The following is an 18,789-nucleotide window of genomic DNA, read 5'->3' on the forward strand; positions in this document are numbered from 1 at the left end:
ATAAAATTTAAAAAAAATTCACAGGCAGGAAGTGAGGGTGCTGGTGTGCTGCAGCACCCAAAACTATATTTAGAGAAAGGCTACATTTGGAGCTCTGAGATTTTATCAGTAAGACAATGCTCTTTTTTTTTGCACAGAATACATTTGTCTGTGTAGACTGGGCTTTGGGTATATGTTCTTCTTGTTGTCCGTTTACCTTTTGGATACTCATTTTTCGTATCTAGGTTGGTGATGAGTAAGTTGAGGAAGTTGATGAGCATATTTTATGAAAAGTCTTCACAGGGAGGGGCCGAAAAGATCAAACATGCACCTTCCGATTTATACAGAAACAAATTTGGGCTGAGTTTCATTTGCTCACTGCCAACCTTGAAAAAAAGGCAAAAGAAATGACAAAACGAGGGGCATCAGTGGCTTAGTGGATAGAGCAGGTGCCCCATGTACAAGGCTGTTGCCGCAGCGGCCCAGGTTCGACTCCAGCCTGTGGCCCTTTGCTGCATGTCATTCCCTCTCTCTCGCTCCCCCCTTCACGCTTGGCTGTCCTATCAATTAAAGGCAAAAATGCCCCAAAAAAAATCTTAAAAAAAAAATAAAAGAAATATCAAAACGGTATACAGCCACTGTGATGAAGTGTTACTGTTGCCAGTGGTGTTCACACAGACAGCATACAAGCACTCCGTAGAGTCGAGCTCCACCTAACTAAACCAAATCACCATGACATCGCGCTAAGAACATTAATCACTTCCGGGTAACAATTTGCAATTGTTTTGAATTCCACTGTTATAATTTTCAGCTCTAACTGTTTTGTTAAAAGACATGTTATTAAACACAGTGGTCCAACCAATCTGACATTTCTGCTGTTCTCATTTTATGCACTGTGTTGCTTTGCTAGCGTCTTTGATAAGCCAAATCTAGCAGCATGGAGGCTAATGTTAAGCAATGTACTGCTGTGGATGGCGTCGCAGCAAAATATATTTTAGCCACATCAAAATACCCATCTCAAAAATTAATATCGGTGTAAGTGTACACTATTTTTATAATACTGTATCCGCTTTACCTTACAAACTATCTGATGGTGGCAGGAGTAGACCAGCAACTCACCTGTTCTAAAATAACTGTTTTTGTCAATGGAGTCTGGTGGCTTTGAGGTAATAATAATATTTTAAATATAGCATACATTTGAACCGGTATAGATTGTTTTTGGTGAGCCTGTTAGGGTTGCTGATTGAGGCAACATTTGCTAAGTTCTGTTTTATTTTATGCACAGGACGCAGGGGATTTCTATCCAGACGTTCTCACCCTTCGTTATAGCTTAATCATCCAATGCAATAATTGGCAATGAATTTAATTTCACCAGTGAATCACAAGTCTGTAACTGTCTCCTGTCTATGGTTTTAATATAAAATATTAATGAGCGCTCATAAAGGCCCACAAATTATTTTCATTACTGTTGTTATTTTCTTCATTGTTTTCATGTCCATCATCATTTTTAATAAAAACAAGGGTTTTCTCATTGGGACAGGGTTTGTCCTAGTTAAGAGACCTTGATCTCTTTTACTGCCCGAGTTGCTCACTCCCCACCCAGCTCCTCCTGTTTATCCCCACAACCCTCAGCCGAGCACTTCTGACACTGGAGAGAAAAAGTGAAATGCAAACTGTAAACTGCCTCGCTGAACTGATGATGTCATCACTTCAGTGTTTGGAGGGGGAACTCCCTAACAGAGGACTCAGCGCGCCCCCACCCAACCCAAAAACACACATATGTACATAAACACACGCACACATGCCGAGCACACGCACGCACACACACACACACACACACACACACACACACACATACACACACACACACACACACACACAAGTGAGGAAATGGAAAAGTGATCTGTTCAGAGCCACCCTTGGCCTTGTTGAGGCAGCAGCAGCAGAACCAGCTGGAACACAGTGTGCTATCATGAAAGAGCAGGAAAAGTCTAACACCACTGACTGCTGCTTTGTCTCCACCAGCACTCAGAGTCAGACTATACAGACACACTCGTATTTACACTTTGCACTTTAAACTTGATGCATAGGATAGTTTCATTGCCTCTTTCCCCCTCTTTCACACGCCCACACACACTCTCCCAATTACCTAAACATCTGCGTCCGGAGGCAGAGATCTGGAAACCTTCGGGACACAAGCAGGTGAAGCTTCCTTCTGTGTTGGAGCAGGTTCCAAGCGCACAGATCTCAGGCAACTGGGAGCACTCATCAATATCTGACACACAAAGAGGGACAGCATTAAACTACTCATCAAAATTACAAATCAAATCCATCAAATCCTAATTTGTAACATCTGAATCTCACCCTGCAGTTCTTCATTAAGATCTAATTTTTCAAACTACTGTCATAGCTGCAAGGATGAAGTCATACCAGTGCGTCATGGTCTATCCAAATGTGATAAAACAGACTGTAATCTCACTAATGGATAGCTGAATAAAAGCGTATTATTGCCTCCACGTCACATGTTCGTTCATCTCAGTGCGCAGCTGCTGCTGTTACTGATGCTGAGAATTCAGTGCTGTTCCTCCCTGCTTCCAGGAACAGAGCACAAAGCAGGAATGTGTTGAAGTCTGCCGAATATCTCTTCATCAGCCCCACTATATAAACAACCCAAAGTGTTCTGGCTTGGACCCACTCCCACGTGTGAAAGGGAGAAGAGGGGTGTTATGTAGCAGCAAGGCAATTGAAGAGAAAGAGGGGGCGAAGGAGCGGTTGATTCTCCTCTCGTATACCTCAGCAGAGCTGTGATTTGTGGGTAAGTATATGTCTCTGTGTGTGAGCATGTTGCATGTAAGCACGTCTCCTCTGGATTGCCAGACGTGAGATTCACCTCATGTGTGCGTATATTTCGTAACTTCAGAAATTCCTGTTTTTATTTTTCATGTTTTGGCCCATATTTATTGACCATGACGCTGAAAAGACTTAACGCGGCCGTACCTTCACAGGTTTCCTCATGGACATAGTAGCCAGGTGGGCAGATACACCTGTAAGAGCCATCCAGATTCAGACAAGTTCCTGCACCACATGTGCCTGGATTCACTGCACACTCATTAACATCTGAGAAAACACAAGGGATACACTGTAAAATGCACATTCTGTTGATCACAATAACAAAGACAAACGGCGCTTCCTTACCTGCACACATTCTGCCATCCAAAGTGAGCTCATAGCCATCGTGGCACACACAGAGGAAGGTGCCCACAGTGTTCACACACTGCCCGTTTCGACACAAGCCTCTCTGCGTCGAACACTCATCGACATCTGATCAACGCACAAACACAACAACATATCACATAAACACTATAACTCTCTTGATTTTTTTCTCTTTTACTAACTCTCATCCACAGATGCACGTACCTATGCAGTCGCCGTTGTGTGAGTTCTGAAAGCCGGGGTAGCAGAGACAGTTGTAGGAGCCCACTGTGTTCTTACAGGTCCCGTTGCCACAGGGTTGTCTCTCACACTCGTCCACGTCTGAAAACAGAGGGCAGTGCCAGAGTTTCACCTCACACAGCACTTACATTGCATACTTTATGGAGCTACGCTTTGGCTACGTTAAAGATGTGACAGATTCGGATCATTTGCGAAGCGGATGAGCTGCAGAACGTATCTTTTTACTGGCTACACCTGCAGTGCACATTCAGCGTGGGGCTGTGTGAGTCACAGGTTAAAACAAGACAGAGAGCTTCAGTTTTGGGACTGTTTCTGCTGCTTTTGGACAAGCAAAGCTCTGTGAAACCTCAACTTTTTTACCAGGTTTGTTTAATATGGGTCAGTTAATATCTACGGACTACGTAAGGGATAAAGGTACTAAGCAACCACCATCTCGTACTGGCAAGAGAAAAGCTGAGAGGGTGATCAAGACCCCTAAGTGGAAGCCCTGTTTGATATAAAAGAGCTGACATACAGCACTGCTCACTTACTAATCAAAGATAAGAGACTTGTTGGGTTTATTAAGTCATTTCCTTTAAATCGGAAGTTAAACAAAAAACAAATCCAAACACTTTCTGACCCATTTCTGTGTAAAGGGGCTGCATACATCACATGTAAAAAATATATAAATGTAGGACTGGCCTCTTTTCATGTGTGTGGAGTCAATCTCTGTGGCACACACGCACCACTTACATGCTGTTCACAAGCCTGGTGTAGCCAGTTTCATTTATTATTATAGTGGAAGCGTTGTGTTGCGTAGTGTTGCAGCAGCCGTAACCCTATCGAGATGTCAAACACAACTGAGAACTGATGGACACCAGGACAGCTTACCGACACACATTGATTGGTCCCGTGTTGTTTTGAAGCCATTGGGGCAGAGGCATCGGTAGCTCCCCAGTGTGTCAATGCACTGACCAGGATTGCATATACCAGGGTTCTCCATGCATTCATTACGGTCTGAAAAAGAAGAAAAACAATTGTTACACAGTGAAATATACAGTCCCACTGAAACAGCAACAGTTATAATAGAAGACAAATGAGTAAGTGAGTCTGAAATGTTTAAAAATCTGTGATGGCTTAATTTCCTACATTTTTTTTATTTCCTCCACTGGTATATTATGAAGTAATCATTTATAACCCTTTAAAACCATGATCTCCTTTCTATATTGTTACCTTGTGTACCCCAGTGTGCTGTTGTTCTGTCCAATACCGCAAAAATATCCATATCAAAATCACAACTTATTCTCTCCAGTTCAGTATAGAAAAAGAAAATTGTCCTGTACATGTGAGCGTACATTCTGACAGCCTCTTTATCGCCAGCTCATCATTTTTGCTTCTTCCACTGTTTTCTGGCAAGGCTCTTGCTTGAAACATGTAATTTCAAGCAAGCTGAATAATAGACCATTGCCAGTTGTTTCCTTTACTCATCAATGTGAGCCCCACTGGAACTACTCCTGACTGGAAGAACACTCAATCCAAGTCATTAGTCTTTGTAGCAATCTGACTAGAAACACTGTAAAAGTTGTCCTGAAATCTCCACTGATATACAGTAAACGTCCAAATATGTTTCTTCACATTCATTAATTAGTCAAACGGGTGCTGTAAGGAGTCTGGCTCTACAGAGCTAAAATTTGTGGAGATCCAAACAACCTCTCACATCACACTGTATGCAATCTGAAAATATTTTTTGCCCTTGATAACTGTTGGTACTATACATAAGAAATAACTGATAGAATTAAAATAACTGAATTTTTTTTATCAAGTTTAATATGACTTTCGTGACTATTTACACTCTACACTCTAATATTGTCATGTATTTATTCTTTCATAGGACTCAAAACTGATCATTAACTCTGCTGCACAGCATCGATGTTGCATGACAGACAAGTAACATAATTAAAGTCAAAAATATGTCATTTTTTAAATTCTCCATTCCACATTTTGCCCTGCAGCAATGCATATTTTTTGTAAATCCATAAAAATCACTGTATTATTAATCGCTGTATTTAATTCATACACACAGCCATCTTTGTCTCCAGCTACAGCTTCAGTTTCCTCTCTCAGGAGACTGACCGTGTTTTGTTGCTAGGACTTGCATGAAAAGCAGGAAGCAAAACAGGATGTTGATTTAACATTTGCTTATCGGTGAGGACTCTCCAGTCTGACAGCGACGTGTTTCAGATATACAGCAGCACATGTTCAACAGCTCAACACATGCTTCACATTCTCTCTTCCTTAATAACAAGCCCACCATGAAGAATTCCTCCTCAGCCCGACTGTCATCGCGCTGCCTGCGGTGCTTTATCTTTGGCATACAAATGGCAAGAATGCACAGTTCAAAGAGTTTCATATGACTGAGTTTGATACAATAGTTTGGGGAGGCACGACAGCATCGGGCCACAGGAAGACCCGGAGACGTCAGCATTATTCTCATGGAAGACGTCATGCTCCACCAATTCTGTTTAATCTTCACTAAGGTCATTGGAAACTTAATAAACCACTGTGGGGTGAGTGAACCTGTTATGTACTACATAATCTGAGTGCTGATGACACCTCTCACATCTTAAAAATTATGCCTACAGGCATCAAACACTTACATTTAATGCTTTTTGAGACCTTTTCAAGATCATTTTCTAAACCCAATTTAAGACTGATTTTTTGGCAAATCATCTTTTTTCTTACTAAAGCATTGCAGGTAAGTATACAGGTACGTAGTATATCTGTAGTTCCAGAGGTGCAGAGGTAGGTTTTATGTAGGAATATGGTTATTAGAGTGAGTTACGTTAACCTACATTTTGCCAACAGGTAAGTGCAAGTGTAAAGTAAAAAAAAACAAAACAATGTTACGTTCAGTGGTAGGTTTAAAGACTTTCACACAGAAAAGCTTTTTAACACAAATTAAAAGATGAAAAAATTAAATTACATAAAATGTTTGTGGCAATTAAAATCTCACAAATTTAAGACTATTTAATGACTTTTAAGGCCTAATATTTGTTTTAAGACTTGTTTAAGACCTGCAGACACCCTGTTTAAATGCCATAGGTGATAACCACCACAGCCTTACCTAAACATTGTCCAGTGGGGGTGAAGCGATATCCAGGTTTACACTCGCAGCGGTAGCTTCCTGGCATGTTCAGACAGGCTGCATTCTGCTGGCACACTGGTCCATTCTGACATTCATCAATATCTAATGACAAGAGGGACAGAGGTGTTCAAACATCTACTGGTGACACTTTTACACAGAGGGATTAAATATAAAGAGACTGATTTTAGTTTGAAAACCTGGAAAGACTTCACAGCATTTTACATTTGGGCATCACTCTCAGTGAAACGTCAGTGAAGTGCAGGCCTTACCTTCGCAGATCAGCAGCTTGTCATTGTAGATAAAGCCAATGGGGCACTCACACCTAAAGCTGCCGATCATGTTGATGCACACTCCGTTCTCACAAACTCCTGGGATTTCCCTGCACTCATCAATATCTAGCACATGAGGAAAAGCCGAGATGAGAACAAAACAAATTTTCCTTTTCATCTCATAATCGTCCTCTGGCTGAGGAAATCTTACCAATGACCCGCCCAGTGGTGATGTCAATGTAATATCCAGGTCTCTCACTGCCGCACAGGACTGCAAACTCATCTGAGTGAACATAAGACATGAGTTTATAAAAGCTCACTTTTAGTCCCTCAAATTTTCCACATGTATGCAAGCATATGTGTGTGTGAGACCTCACCAGTGCTGGGCACAGGACACTGCTCACACGGTTTATTCCATGCACGGCCAATGTTGTAGGAGCAGCAGCACATCTTTTTGGTCATGTTAAAGGTCAGCTCTCCGTCACACGTGCCGTTGTCAGAGTAGAAATTCCTGTAGCAGTAGCTCTTCCTCATGTCTGTGTGTGTTTATAAGAAAGTTAAAACGTCACTGCATGACAGTTACTGCCGTTTCGCTGAGCGATACATTCATGAGAGTGCAGCATGCAGACCTACCCATGCAGTTGTTCCCTCCATTGACCTGCATGTAGTCCACAGGGCAGATACAGGTGTAGTTCCCAATGGTGTTGTAGCACTGGCCTGGGCCACAGATGCCTGGTCGATCACACTCATCGATATCTGCACACAGAGAGAAGGACAGACAGAAAGCCAGTCCATTTTTTGATGAATATGGTGTCTTTATATTCCTTTAGTTGAGGTGCCAGACAATTTATTTTAATTGTTTGAAACAAAAGACTATCTGTGATATCACGGTCCAGACACAACAAATCAACATCAAAGAACTAATGGTGATGAAGACCAACTGTTGTGTTGCCTCATGTTGCGTGTATCTTGGCCAAAAAGCTGCACTTGAACACATCGCAAAGACTGCAGCCAACTAGCACATACGTTCTGCACCTGCATGAGAGGAAGTAGCTTTCGAATCAGCAGGCAGCGGTAGTCTGGATTTGTCATTTAAAAATGGAAGACCAACAGGAAAGATTGAAGACACTAGTTAGCCAGTTAGCACCTCAACAACACAACCCGATGTTGAAAGGATATCAACCGTGCACTAGTGAACATTAACACAAACAATTACAAACTGTTTCGAACGGTTACTGTGTGATCTGTTTTCTTTCTTCACTTTCATGTCCTTGATACCCGCCCTTTAATATCTTCTATTTTTATCAATTATAATTTTTCTAATTGCTTTCCTTATTTCTATACTCTCTGTACTAAAATTGTTCTCTACCAACAATACTGCCTAATAGCAAACACAGCGCTCTTCTTTCCAGCCCAGCTAACAGCTGAATTGTTGATTGACTAGAGACATCGTGGATGTGCAGTCCTGGACTTTATAGAGCAAACACCCGCTTTGTTCTTGTGGCCAACAAACACACGCTAATTAAAATGCCGCCAGCCACATGTCATTGTCTAACCCTCAGCCCCCTCCTCTCCTCTCTTTGTTCCTGTTTCTCTTTTCTAAACACCCTTCTCATTTATCTCTTTTTTCCCCCCAATCTTTCATTCCTCTGTCTTTCCCTCCCTCCGTCATCTCTGGCCTGTCTACAGGGGACTCAGTGTACTTCCCTGAGGAGAGGGCTGACCACATCAGAGCCTCGCTCCTCTGGACACAGTTAGGCGCTCAGCTGTCTCATCATCCTGACTGGGCTTTGCTGGGTTAGCAACAGACGGGGAACTAGAGCAGAGACATATTGAGCTAGAAGGAGCTGCAGTGTTGTCTACGGGACAAACGAGTCCAATATTTCTTTGTGTTTTTGCTCTCAGAGCTTTTCCCCTCTCTCTCCATGTGCCCTCGCTGAAAGAAGGCCTCGACGGCTGGACTCAATTTCCTTCCCACTGAAACGTCCCAGGGCAAGAGCTAGAGAGGAAGAGGTCACCTGTGTGTTCATGTGAAGAGAAGTACATGTGTGTGTCTCATACCTTCACACACTCTGGTCTCTGTGTTGAGGGCGTAGCCTCTCGGACATTCACACTGGAAGCTGCCAAAGGTGTTGATGCACTGTCCTCCCTGGCACAAGCCTGGCAGCTCCTGGCACTCATTGATGTCTGCCGGAGAGAGGAAGGAAACACTCAGCGGCGTTGTGCGTGTGTGTGTGTGTGTTATCTGTGTGTGTGTCTAAGTGTGCACAGGAGCAGCTTGACACAAAGGCATGATATCGTGTTGCTGTCTGACCTTCCAAGATGACAGTGATGGGGTTTGGTCTGAAGCCTTCTCCTCCGGGACACAGCGTCTTGTACTCAGCTGTAACACAGCACCAAATCACATTAACAAGCAACAATGACACACCACACAAACCACAATCAAGCTTGTTTTATTGCAGGGTTTGACAGTAACGGTCGGCTGGCGGTGAGAGGTTGAGTTAAGTCACATATCCAAATGGTCAGGTGCCTGAAAAAGACACTTCCTGTCACTCTGCTTTTTCTGATCAGCCATCTCAGATCTAAGAGTTATCCACAGAGCCCAGTGGACCAGACATGACTGCAGTGGCTCAGAATTACAGAGCGAAAAGAAAAAGTTTTTGTTCTTGTCATAGAAGCAAGCATTTCCTCGAGCTGAAAAGGATGAGTCATTCCCTGTAATGTTTTGAACCATCTGGTGGTAATTTCAAGTAAGTTTCACAAAGCGGTCTCATCTTTACCAGCACAACAATTACAGAAAACACACTCATCGCATGATAAGAGCAGGCAGCTTGTAGCCTGTATGCTGGCAGAGCAACCAACTAAAGAACTAATGGAAGGATTTGACAGGGTGTTGATGGAAACCAGTAACCCAAAAATTACTTTGCCAGAAAATGACTTTATAAAAATTAAATTTTCAGCCACTTCCCTGCCGACTCAGTAGTCCAAAGTCTACTCACATATTTACTTATTAGGTGATGGAGGATAGTGTTGTAAGAAACTGAACTAGAATTACAAACTTGCGGTTAAATGCCTCTGTCAACCAGTCAAGTTTGCCGTTTACATCCATATCTGTCCAGACTCATATAATATATGCAGTGAAGAAATTTAGGAAAAGGTATTAAGTGTATTCTTTGGTGAAATTGAAGTTATCACTAAATTACCATGTAGCCATGACAGTAGGCAGTGCTTCAAATATGGATGTTTAAACCCTGATGCCCGAAACGTTACATCAAATAAATTCTTCAAGGAGCAGCTACTGGTGTGCGGACTTTATCTTTTATGGCTTAAACCCTGATGCTTCACACACATCTCTAGTCCAGCAGCACATAAGATCCAAACAATCACCACAGTTTCAAAGTGGGCACCCAAAATTAGTGTCACCAATTCTGTACCCAGCCAAATGTCTCCCCTTCTGTTCCTGAGTTATGGTGTTAAATAAGGGCCAGAAAAGTGTTTTGGCAGAACACTGTGATGTCACAGTGAAGATGATCTCTGAGCTTTTGTATATAAAATGTCACCACATCATCATTTTGTCCGTTTTTTTTTTTTTAATATTTAGTATATGAATTCTTGAGTCCTGGCCAAACATGTGTGTGCAGGGACATGGTGACCTCAACCTTTGACCATCAAAATCTAATCAGTATATCCTTGTGGAACATTATGCCTCCGGTCATGGCTGTCCCCAGTGTGGAGACATAAAAAGTTTGGCCTCAAGTCAAGAATGAACATGACAAAGTAGCAGCAAATATATTTTAAGTATAATCAGATCCACTTGGTTCTCAGAACAAATTTCCCAGGCCAATTAGGGTTTGGGTCTGTCATTTTGGACTTGTGAAGATCTCTTACAGTTCATTAACACTGCACTGGAAAGTGCAGTTTGAGAGGGTTAATCTGTGGCGACTCATTTATCTAACTTGAGGAGGTTCTAATCAAAGTCAGTAATGATGTCTTTAAAATCAGATGCACAACTGCACAAAGTTAACAGACCAGATACTATGGTGAGCTCACTATATGCATTAACACCTTCAGTGTAATGATTATAAAATATCAATACCCAGTAAACATCGCACTAATTTTACTATGTGTGTGGTGACAGGGGTGTGAAGCTCATTTTGCCACAACAAGCCCAATTTTATCTCAAGTGGGTCAGACCAGTAAAACACCACTGTGTAATAACTTGTAAATGTCACCACCTACAAATTTTTCCTTTTGTTTTGTTGTTAAGAAGTACAAGAACATTCTGAAAATATCCATTTACAGCAAGATGAGGAATAGTCTGAGATGTTTTATAGAGGTCACAAATCTTGTTAAAGAGCTGAAACATAAGCGTGCATAAATAGATGCAAAGTCTAAATGATGGGTTGACTCACTTGAGTTGACAAAGGGGCATGATTCGCATGGATTTCCCCAGCCCTTGCCCAGGGAGCAGCAGCAGGATGCCTTGGAGACACCAACTCCAATCTCATTAGAACAGTCCAAGCTCTCTGATGCATCTCCTCGGGAACGAACATCCAGGAAGCAACTTCCAGAGCGAGTGTCTGTGTATAAACACACACGCAAACAGTTGAGTCTTGCAGTTGCTTCAGAATTAGCTCTATGACAAAACAAAAAAATCATACATCAACAATGTATAGTGACAACTTGTTGAGTCTCACCTACGCAGCCCACCCGGGTGGGGTTGAGCTCAAAGTCTGCAGGGCAGTTACAGTGGTAGCTTCCAGGGATGTTGACACACATTCCATTTATGCAGATGGTTGGGTCTGCACATTCATTAATATCTAAGACAGACAGACAAAACATTAGCTTATTGTTTATTGAAGAGGAATTTTCATTATTTGTCAACAACAAGGAGAGTATTTCAGCGAGCATGAAACCTATTTTTCTCTCTCATTGCTGTTGCTCCATTTCTTTTACACACCTTTAAATTTCCTCAGCTCACTGGAGCATAAACAGAACAGCAGGACTGGTGTGTTGACTTGTCTTACCTGTGCAGTTTCCTCCACTCCTGTCCAGTTCATAACCAATGTTACATTCACATCTAAAAAGTCCTGGGATATTCTGGCAGCGTCCATTGACACAGATGTCAGCAAAGGTACATTCGTCTATGTCTGTAAAAGAGACAGAGTGAGAGAGAGAATGATAAAGAGGGAAAGAGAGAGAAGCCCAGCTGTGAGGGATTAGTGGATCATGGGATCATGGTGGAAAATTGGCAGCCAGCAATAGGAAGTGAAGGCCGCTCACCTCTGCTAAAGAATGACAGTTCTGGGGCAAAAAATGCCCAGACATATCCAGACAGACGCACACATACACTATCAGAGCAGCAGCCAAGGTTATGAAATTGTGCTCTTCCACATCATTAGACTCTGCACAAGTCATTACTGTCCAGGCCTGCCTGAGTTGAGGCAGGGAGGACTGGACAGGTTATTTCAGGATGTTTGACACATCAGCACAACGAGGTCAGTCTGTTCATTCAATTGAATCCAGCGATGTCTTATCACTGGAAGCATGAATCACACTCTTCTGCTACCGGTCGTAAATGTGCTCATATGTCGACTCTGCAGTGGCTCAGCTTGGGATTCACACAAGACTCCTCCTCCGTTATTTAAGTCTACATGCAATCTTACATCACCTTAATCTTTTTTTTTTACTTAAGTAAATGCTACATAAGATGTCCCTAAAAAGGTCTACTGTCTTTTGGAGACCTAGACAAGGCAAACCTGGATAGCATGGAGGCATTTCATGTGTCATCTATAGAGGGCGCTGCACAATGCACAATGGAAGTAAACAGTAGTAGCAAGATGGGGAATCATGTTTATTAGCTGTGAGCGTTTGTTCTGTTATTACTTTTTATCCAAAAAAACAAGCACGGACCAACTTTTATGATAAGAAGATGTAGAAGACTATTACGTGCAAGACATCAAAACTCGGAACCCATCAGCTATCGGTGTTACGACAATAAGCCTCTGGGGGCAAGGGCAAATACTTCAGGCTGATCTGGTGTAGCCCGCTTATATTTGAGTCATGACTTGCTCCTTTGAGTACCGGCCATTTCGGCTGATCTCAAAGAACAGATATCTGCACAGACAATAGGTTCTGAGTTTGTATACTCCTCAGTCTACAAACAGACAACAAATGGAGCCAGAACACTTGCGATATCAAAATATTGTCTCATCGCATACAAATGCAGAGTCTGTTTACAGAGATTAGACTCCACCCTCTCTTTCCAAGCTGCAGAATATGACACACACACACAGATGTTGTCACGGTCCACACTTCAGGTCAAGGAAGACCTGCTTTTTTTTGGTTCCAGCTGGATACCAACTTTTTTGGGTTCTGAACCCATGTATTTTTGGTCTGAATGCTCCGAACGCTTCAGAATCAGGTGCGTAAACTGGAACTGAACCCTTTCCATGTTGGAGGAAAAGGGGTGTGTAGGTGAAGGGGACAGTTAGCCAGCTGATTATTGCAGGCTAAAGTTAACTTGTTCACACACACGGGGATAATGTGAGTGGAACCAGATGGAAAAACAGGAAAAGTAGACTGCATAAAAAAGCTTAATAATAATCTTTACATACAGACTACAGCTGGGACAAAGGCACAACTGCACTGGCAGCTGGCATATTAGCTAGCATAACGTTAGCAAACTAGCAAATGTTTGGATGGCAAGGTTTTCATCAGCCTTTGTCTGTTAATTTAACCCTCTCACGAAAACAAAAAACAAACAGAAAACCACCAAACATCAATACCAAATCAACAACCAAATATAAAAAGGGAACAAGCCAAGATTCATTGTTCTTGTCCATTTCTTAGAAATGTTCTCACAACTAAAACCACTTAGACCCTGAGCATATTGTGTCTTTTCCATGTCCAAAATACTATCTCATGAGTTCCATTTGAAGACAGCATCTGTTTGGATCGGTTCTTTCTCCAAACAGGAAAACAAACAACCATTCACCAGAGTAACACCAGACTTTTTTGAATCACTCAACATAATTCAAGATGCGGGCACCAATACAGAAGTCTGGAACCAAGATAGTCAGGAATAGCAGCGTTGTATTGTCTTACCCTCGCAGGCCTTGCCATCAGGAGTGGGGATGAAGCCCATGTCACATTCACAGCGGAAGCCTCCTGGCAGGTTCAGACAGTGGCCACTCTCACACAGGTTGCTGTTCTCTGCACACTCATCGCTGTCTGCAGTGGTGATCAAACACATGCAGTCCATAAACACACAACGCATTCGTGCATCTTCTAAAAAGCAAAAATAAATGTGGTTTTGTATGTGTGACCTGAGCAGTAGAATCCATCTCCAGAGAACCCATCCTTGCACGCACAGCGATACGAGCCCATTGTGTTGACACAGTCAGCGTTGTTGCTGCACAAGTGCGTCCCATTGGAGCACTCATCCAGGTCTGAAACACAACAAAGTCCAAAAGCAATTACATGTATCTAGGTGGTTCTACTTCATCCAAATGTTGAGGAAAGGATATGGCTTGTGATATTCCATATTTTTCTGATTGTAACAAAACCCATAAAAATACCAAAACCAAACATCAGTCCATCTCTCAAAACTTTACGACCTCTCTAACATGGCTGCGACCACAAGCTCATTTGTTCCAAATGAAGACATAAATCTTAAAAAACAGCCTAGAAATATGTTGTTTTATTTTCAAAATAGGCTAACTACTTTCCTAAAACAGCTGGGCACTGTAGTTTATGACAAAGTTAACAAAGACAGGGGTAAATAGTGCTTTTGTTGGGGGCTGTTGTCAGTTGAGGATTTATAGAAAAGTATTAACAGCACCAAGACTCAGTGTTTCCCCTCGGTTGACTGCCTTGGCCTGGCAGATGGGCCAGTCTTGGGGGTGGTAAGACAAGGAAACACCATAAACTATCTCTAAACTAAATGAGATCCACCCCACAGCACTTAATTACAAAGAACATAATCATAATATGCCAAGCTCATGCAGATTTTGAGACATTGGACCACTGGGAATAGATAGGCAAAGGGCCCCACCATCTCTCCTACATAGGAGCCAGACACAGACTTTGTGGTGGTTTTGCATCTTTTTGTGGTTTTGGGTCCCTTTATGGTCATTCTGTCTCTCCTTGTGGTCACTTTGTGTCTCTTTGAGAATATCTCATGTCTTTTTTTGTCCCTTTGTGTCTCTTTGTGGTCATTTGAGCCTCTTACTGGTCAGTATGTTTGCAAATGAAGGCCAGGGGGCCTCCTGACACTTTGGCCCTCTAGGCCTGTGCCTGGTAGTCTTGTCTAGTAATCCGCCCTTGGTCAAGCTGGTTTGCTTGTTGCTCCATTTATTTCCTTTGTCCAAAACAGTGATGAAGAACAAAAGACAAACTTCAGCAGAAAACAATGAGGGCAAAACCAGCATATTCTCTGGTCTAGCTCAGCTAAAAAACAAAACACCAAATCCGTCAGCACTATAGCGTGCCATTCACTACCGAGCCTGGTTGTTACCAGTGGCCTACGGACAAGGTTATCCTCACTTCACCTGTTCAGCTGGCTTTAGCAATTAAGATAATGGACTCTCACTTGTCCTGCTGTTATTATAGACATTTGAACTAACCACAGACACTTGCCTCATTCATGGAGTCACAGCAGTGCGCCACTGCAGTTAACAGCATGTAGTGCACCGCTATGAATATAGGGGAAACGCTGCATTACAAATAAAGTTTTTTGGCCTGGTGGGGGTTCCCATTAGTCAGGTGGCCCACCAGGTCTGTGCAATTATATGGGAAACACTACACTGTATGTGGTACTGCACACTGTAATGTAGCACAAAGGAATACTGCAAGCTACTGTATATCAACTACACGGGCATTTCTTGTTAATATGATCACCTAATTGTTGGTTTTGGTCGTTTCAGACCAACTTTCAGAAAACTTAGCTTTCTGTCATCCCTGAGAAGAAAAGGAAAAATATATTTAACCTTTTGTTTGGTTTTACTAACATGATCTTCTCATCTCCTCACTCTCGGGTGTTGAAAAAAGTGTTACAGAAATGTTCATTCCTTCTATCAGATACTACAGATTATATATGTTATTTCAATAGACCCATTGAGTGGCAGCATTTTTACCTGTGCATTTGAGGCCGTTGCCAATCCATCCTGGAGCACAGTTGCACTTGAAGCCACCAGCTGTGTTGGTGCAGGTGGCGTGTCTGTCGCAGTTATGGGCTCCGATCTCACACTCATTGACATCTGTTGGAGAGGAAGCAAACAAGAAACCATGTAAAGAAAAACAGACATGACTCTGATGGTCTGATGATTTGTGTCTGCATTCTCATTCCAGTGGGGTTCTTGGCATTGTGGAGTGAGTTGATGCTTGGTTTGAACTGCATAAAGACAGCAGCAGGAGACGACAGGACTAAGTCTTTCTGGGTCACTGTCTTCACTCATGGATTTCAGAGCAGAAGGCACAGAGACATTCTCATGATCTCTGATACTAATAGCCTTCCTGCAGAGGTTTAATGAGCAGACCCAGTCTCTGGATTTTCATTGTGCAAGTGCGTCCAGAGAGCTATAAAAAAGAGTACGCGGGAGAACGATATCCTAATACTCAGGCCTTGTTCTGTCTGCTCTGTCTGAACTAGTATTTCTGAGGTTATTCTAGGCAAAGATTTCCCTCCTCACCCACAGACCCACAGACACTGCGCGTTCATATGAGGCTTTTGTAACAGCCCTCTTTAAATGCTCATGTTCAGTTTTCTCACCACCCCCAGATGTCAAGTTTGGAAATTTAATCTTTCCCAAATATAATTTCTATAAAAATGCAACGTGGTAATGTGCCAGCTCTACAAATAAACATTCCTTCACGGCAAAACCATTATAATTATATGTGAACTTTGCCAACGGATGAAATATTGAGGTACTTAGTAGATAATGTGGTTATAAAAATACCTCTCTATATGTGCTAAGCTATTGTATATGTCCCTGGATTCTAATAAATGAGCAACAACAATTAATGGGAACAATTAAATTGGCTACTATTAAAATCTGCCCTACCCATAAAGCTGTTTACATCCTGTAGGGTGTAACCAATAAGGATCTCAGTGAAGCAGCTGGCGGCGATAAGATCCGGTGAATGTGGCTCTGACTCTCTTGGTCCTTGGGTAGTTCTGACATGATCAACTACATGGCACAATGGAAAAAGCCTGTATGGTGCTGCAACAATGACTACTGCTAATATGAGCCAAAACAACCCTGTGAAACACTGACCAACACAATACCTGGCCCTGGGCCTGAGGACTGCGTGTTACAGCTTTGATAGAATAAATGTGTATGTGTGTGTGTGTCACTGTACATCAAGGGAAGCCATGCTGTGAACTTGATCAAGATGTTAGGACTTATCAGCCAATGAGACACACTCCTCTGTGTGTGTGTGTGTGTGTGTGTGTGTGTGTGTGTGTGTCTTTGCGAGGGTAGTAATTCAAAACACTGTCAATTAGAGATTAGCGCTGCTGGTTTACAGTCCTTCCTGAGGAGAGGGTACGTTATATTTACACTACATTTGATGACGGGGTTAATATGAGGGCTGGGAGCAAACGAATCTCCCTGGATTACAGACGGAATTAAAGATCATTTCCCCCAAGCCTTTGATGACAGGGAGAGCACAACAAACACACACGTTCTCATGTGGAAATGTAAAATGCAAACAGGGGTTTGTTGCATGCGAGAAACGTGTCAGCGGTCACAGCTGGTGTCAAAGAAGAGGCTTGATTTAACCAGGGCTAATGTTTGACAGACGAAGGGCAAGAAAAAGGATAAAAAGGGATAGTGGAGAATTACACATCTGCCTACCTGGCCGTGTAGCTGTCTCCTGGTTTGTGTGCCTGCCTGATTGCCTGTCTGTAAATCTGTCTGCCTGCCTGTCTCGCTAGATGTCTAAATGCCTGCTTGTATGGCTGCCTTCCTGACAACCTGGCCCTGCAGTAAGAGCTATTATGTTACAAAAGAAAAGAAAAGTAGGGGAGCCATCCAATGACAAAATAGTGAGAAAATATTAAGCATATTAAATATTCTCCTTTCTTTGGATTTCAAGGCTCCTCTCCTTATTTCTTAGTTTTATAGCTGACAAAAAACACAAGTAGAAGAGTCATAAAGTTAGCAAGCTGACTCAGAAAGTTTGCGAACATTAGCCACCATAAGCTGCTGGTCAGACTAGATAAAGAAGAGTCAGATAAAGTGCCCCCTCTCCACCTGGCACTGAAGTGCGTTTTGAGCTGAGTGATCGGATTGCATTGGATAAAGCTTGATCACATGAAAGTACAAGTGTAAATGCACCTAAACTACGCTAAGGACAAATTCAATCTGATCGGCCAGGGATCCAAATTTGTGTTTTCTAGGATGGCAAAGGCATGACCTGGCCTACTCTCCCTCTGACTGGCTAGGACTTGTTGCCTTCGTTGGTTGGATTGGTTAGGTACAGAACTTGAGGAGTGAGATTGGTTGGGGTTAGGGTAAGAATGTCAAGGTAAGCCAATCAGAGGCAGAGTAAGGCAGAGTAGGGCAGGTCACAAAATATGCATCAGGAATGCATTGTGACCAAACTGAACCCAAGTATAAATTGAATTATGTTTGTAAACAGCTACGTGGGCATGATTATGTAAAAAAATTGGTATAAAGGCAAGTAAAAATTAACTTCAGGTGTTGTTTGAGCTGGACAGAGCAATCAGATTTCAATGTGCACACTGGAGATACATGCTAATAACCTACCAGGCATAAATGCAATGCATGGTTAGATTCTATCCAGATACAATCTGGATGCGAGATGCATTTAATGCAAGGTGTAAAGGGGGGTCTAACTGGCTGTAAATGTCAATAACAGGATAATGGTATATATTAAAAAGCAGTGTGATAGTAGCACAAGCAGACAAGAGTCATGAAGTTAACAAGCTGACCCAGG

The 18,789-nt window shown here is 42.4% G+C and overlaps 1 protein-coding gene across 2 annotated transcripts in view; it reads right to left on the minus strand.

The window, feature by feature from the left end:
- The window catches only part of fbn1 (fibrillin 1), an 83,810-nt gene that overhangs the window by 21,288 nt on the left and 43,733 nt on the right, over nucleotides 1–18,789 (minus strand). The window contains exons 34-51 of one of the 2 annotated variants that reach the window (XM_050063308.1): nucleotides 15,963–16,085; nucleotides 14,154–14,276; nucleotides 13,933–14,058; nucleotides 11,853–11,975; nucleotides 11,523–11,645; nucleotides 11,238–11,405; nucleotides 9,140–9,208; nucleotides 8,887–9,012; nucleotides 7,459–7,581; nucleotides 7,203–7,361; nucleotides 7,037–7,108; nucleotides 6,826–6,951; nucleotides 6,536–6,658; nucleotides 4,303–4,428; nucleotides 3,397–3,513; nucleotides 3,175–3,300; nucleotides 2,977–3,096; nucleotides 2,129–2,254 (exon numbers count right to left, since the gene is read on the minus strand). In XM_050063308.1, coding sequence (XP_049919265.1) covers nucleotides 2,129–2,254; nucleotides 2,977–3,096; nucleotides 3,175–3,300; nucleotides 3,397–3,513; nucleotides 4,303–4,428; nucleotides 6,536–6,658; nucleotides 6,826–6,951; nucleotides 7,037–7,108; nucleotides 7,203–7,361; nucleotides 7,459–7,581; nucleotides 8,887–9,012; nucleotides 9,140–9,208; nucleotides 11,238–11,405; nucleotides 11,523–11,645; nucleotides 11,853–11,975; nucleotides 13,933–14,058; nucleotides 14,154–14,276; nucleotides 15,963–16,085 — 2,199 coding nt within the window. The remainder of the gene's footprint in view (nucleotides 1–2,128; nucleotides 2,255–2,976; nucleotides 3,097–3,174; nucleotides 3,301–3,396; nucleotides 3,514–4,302; nucleotides 4,429–6,535; nucleotides 6,659–6,825; nucleotides 6,952–7,036; nucleotides 7,109–7,202; nucleotides 7,362–7,458; nucleotides 7,582–8,886; nucleotides 9,013–9,139; nucleotides 9,209–11,237; nucleotides 11,406–11,522; nucleotides 11,646–11,852; nucleotides 11,976–13,932; nucleotides 14,059–14,153; nucleotides 14,277–15,962; nucleotides 16,086–18,789) is intronic. The other variant, XM_050071172.1, reaches the window with a different exon arrangement.

This window comes from Epinephelus moara, chromosome 1 (genome assembly GCF_006386435.1).
Source record: "Epinephelus moara isolate mb chromosome 1, YSFRI_EMoa_1.0, whole genome shotgun sequence".
NCBI classification, from domain to species: domain Eukaryota; kingdom Metazoa; phylum Chordata; class Actinopteri; order Perciformes; family Serranidae; genus Epinephelus; species Epinephelus moara.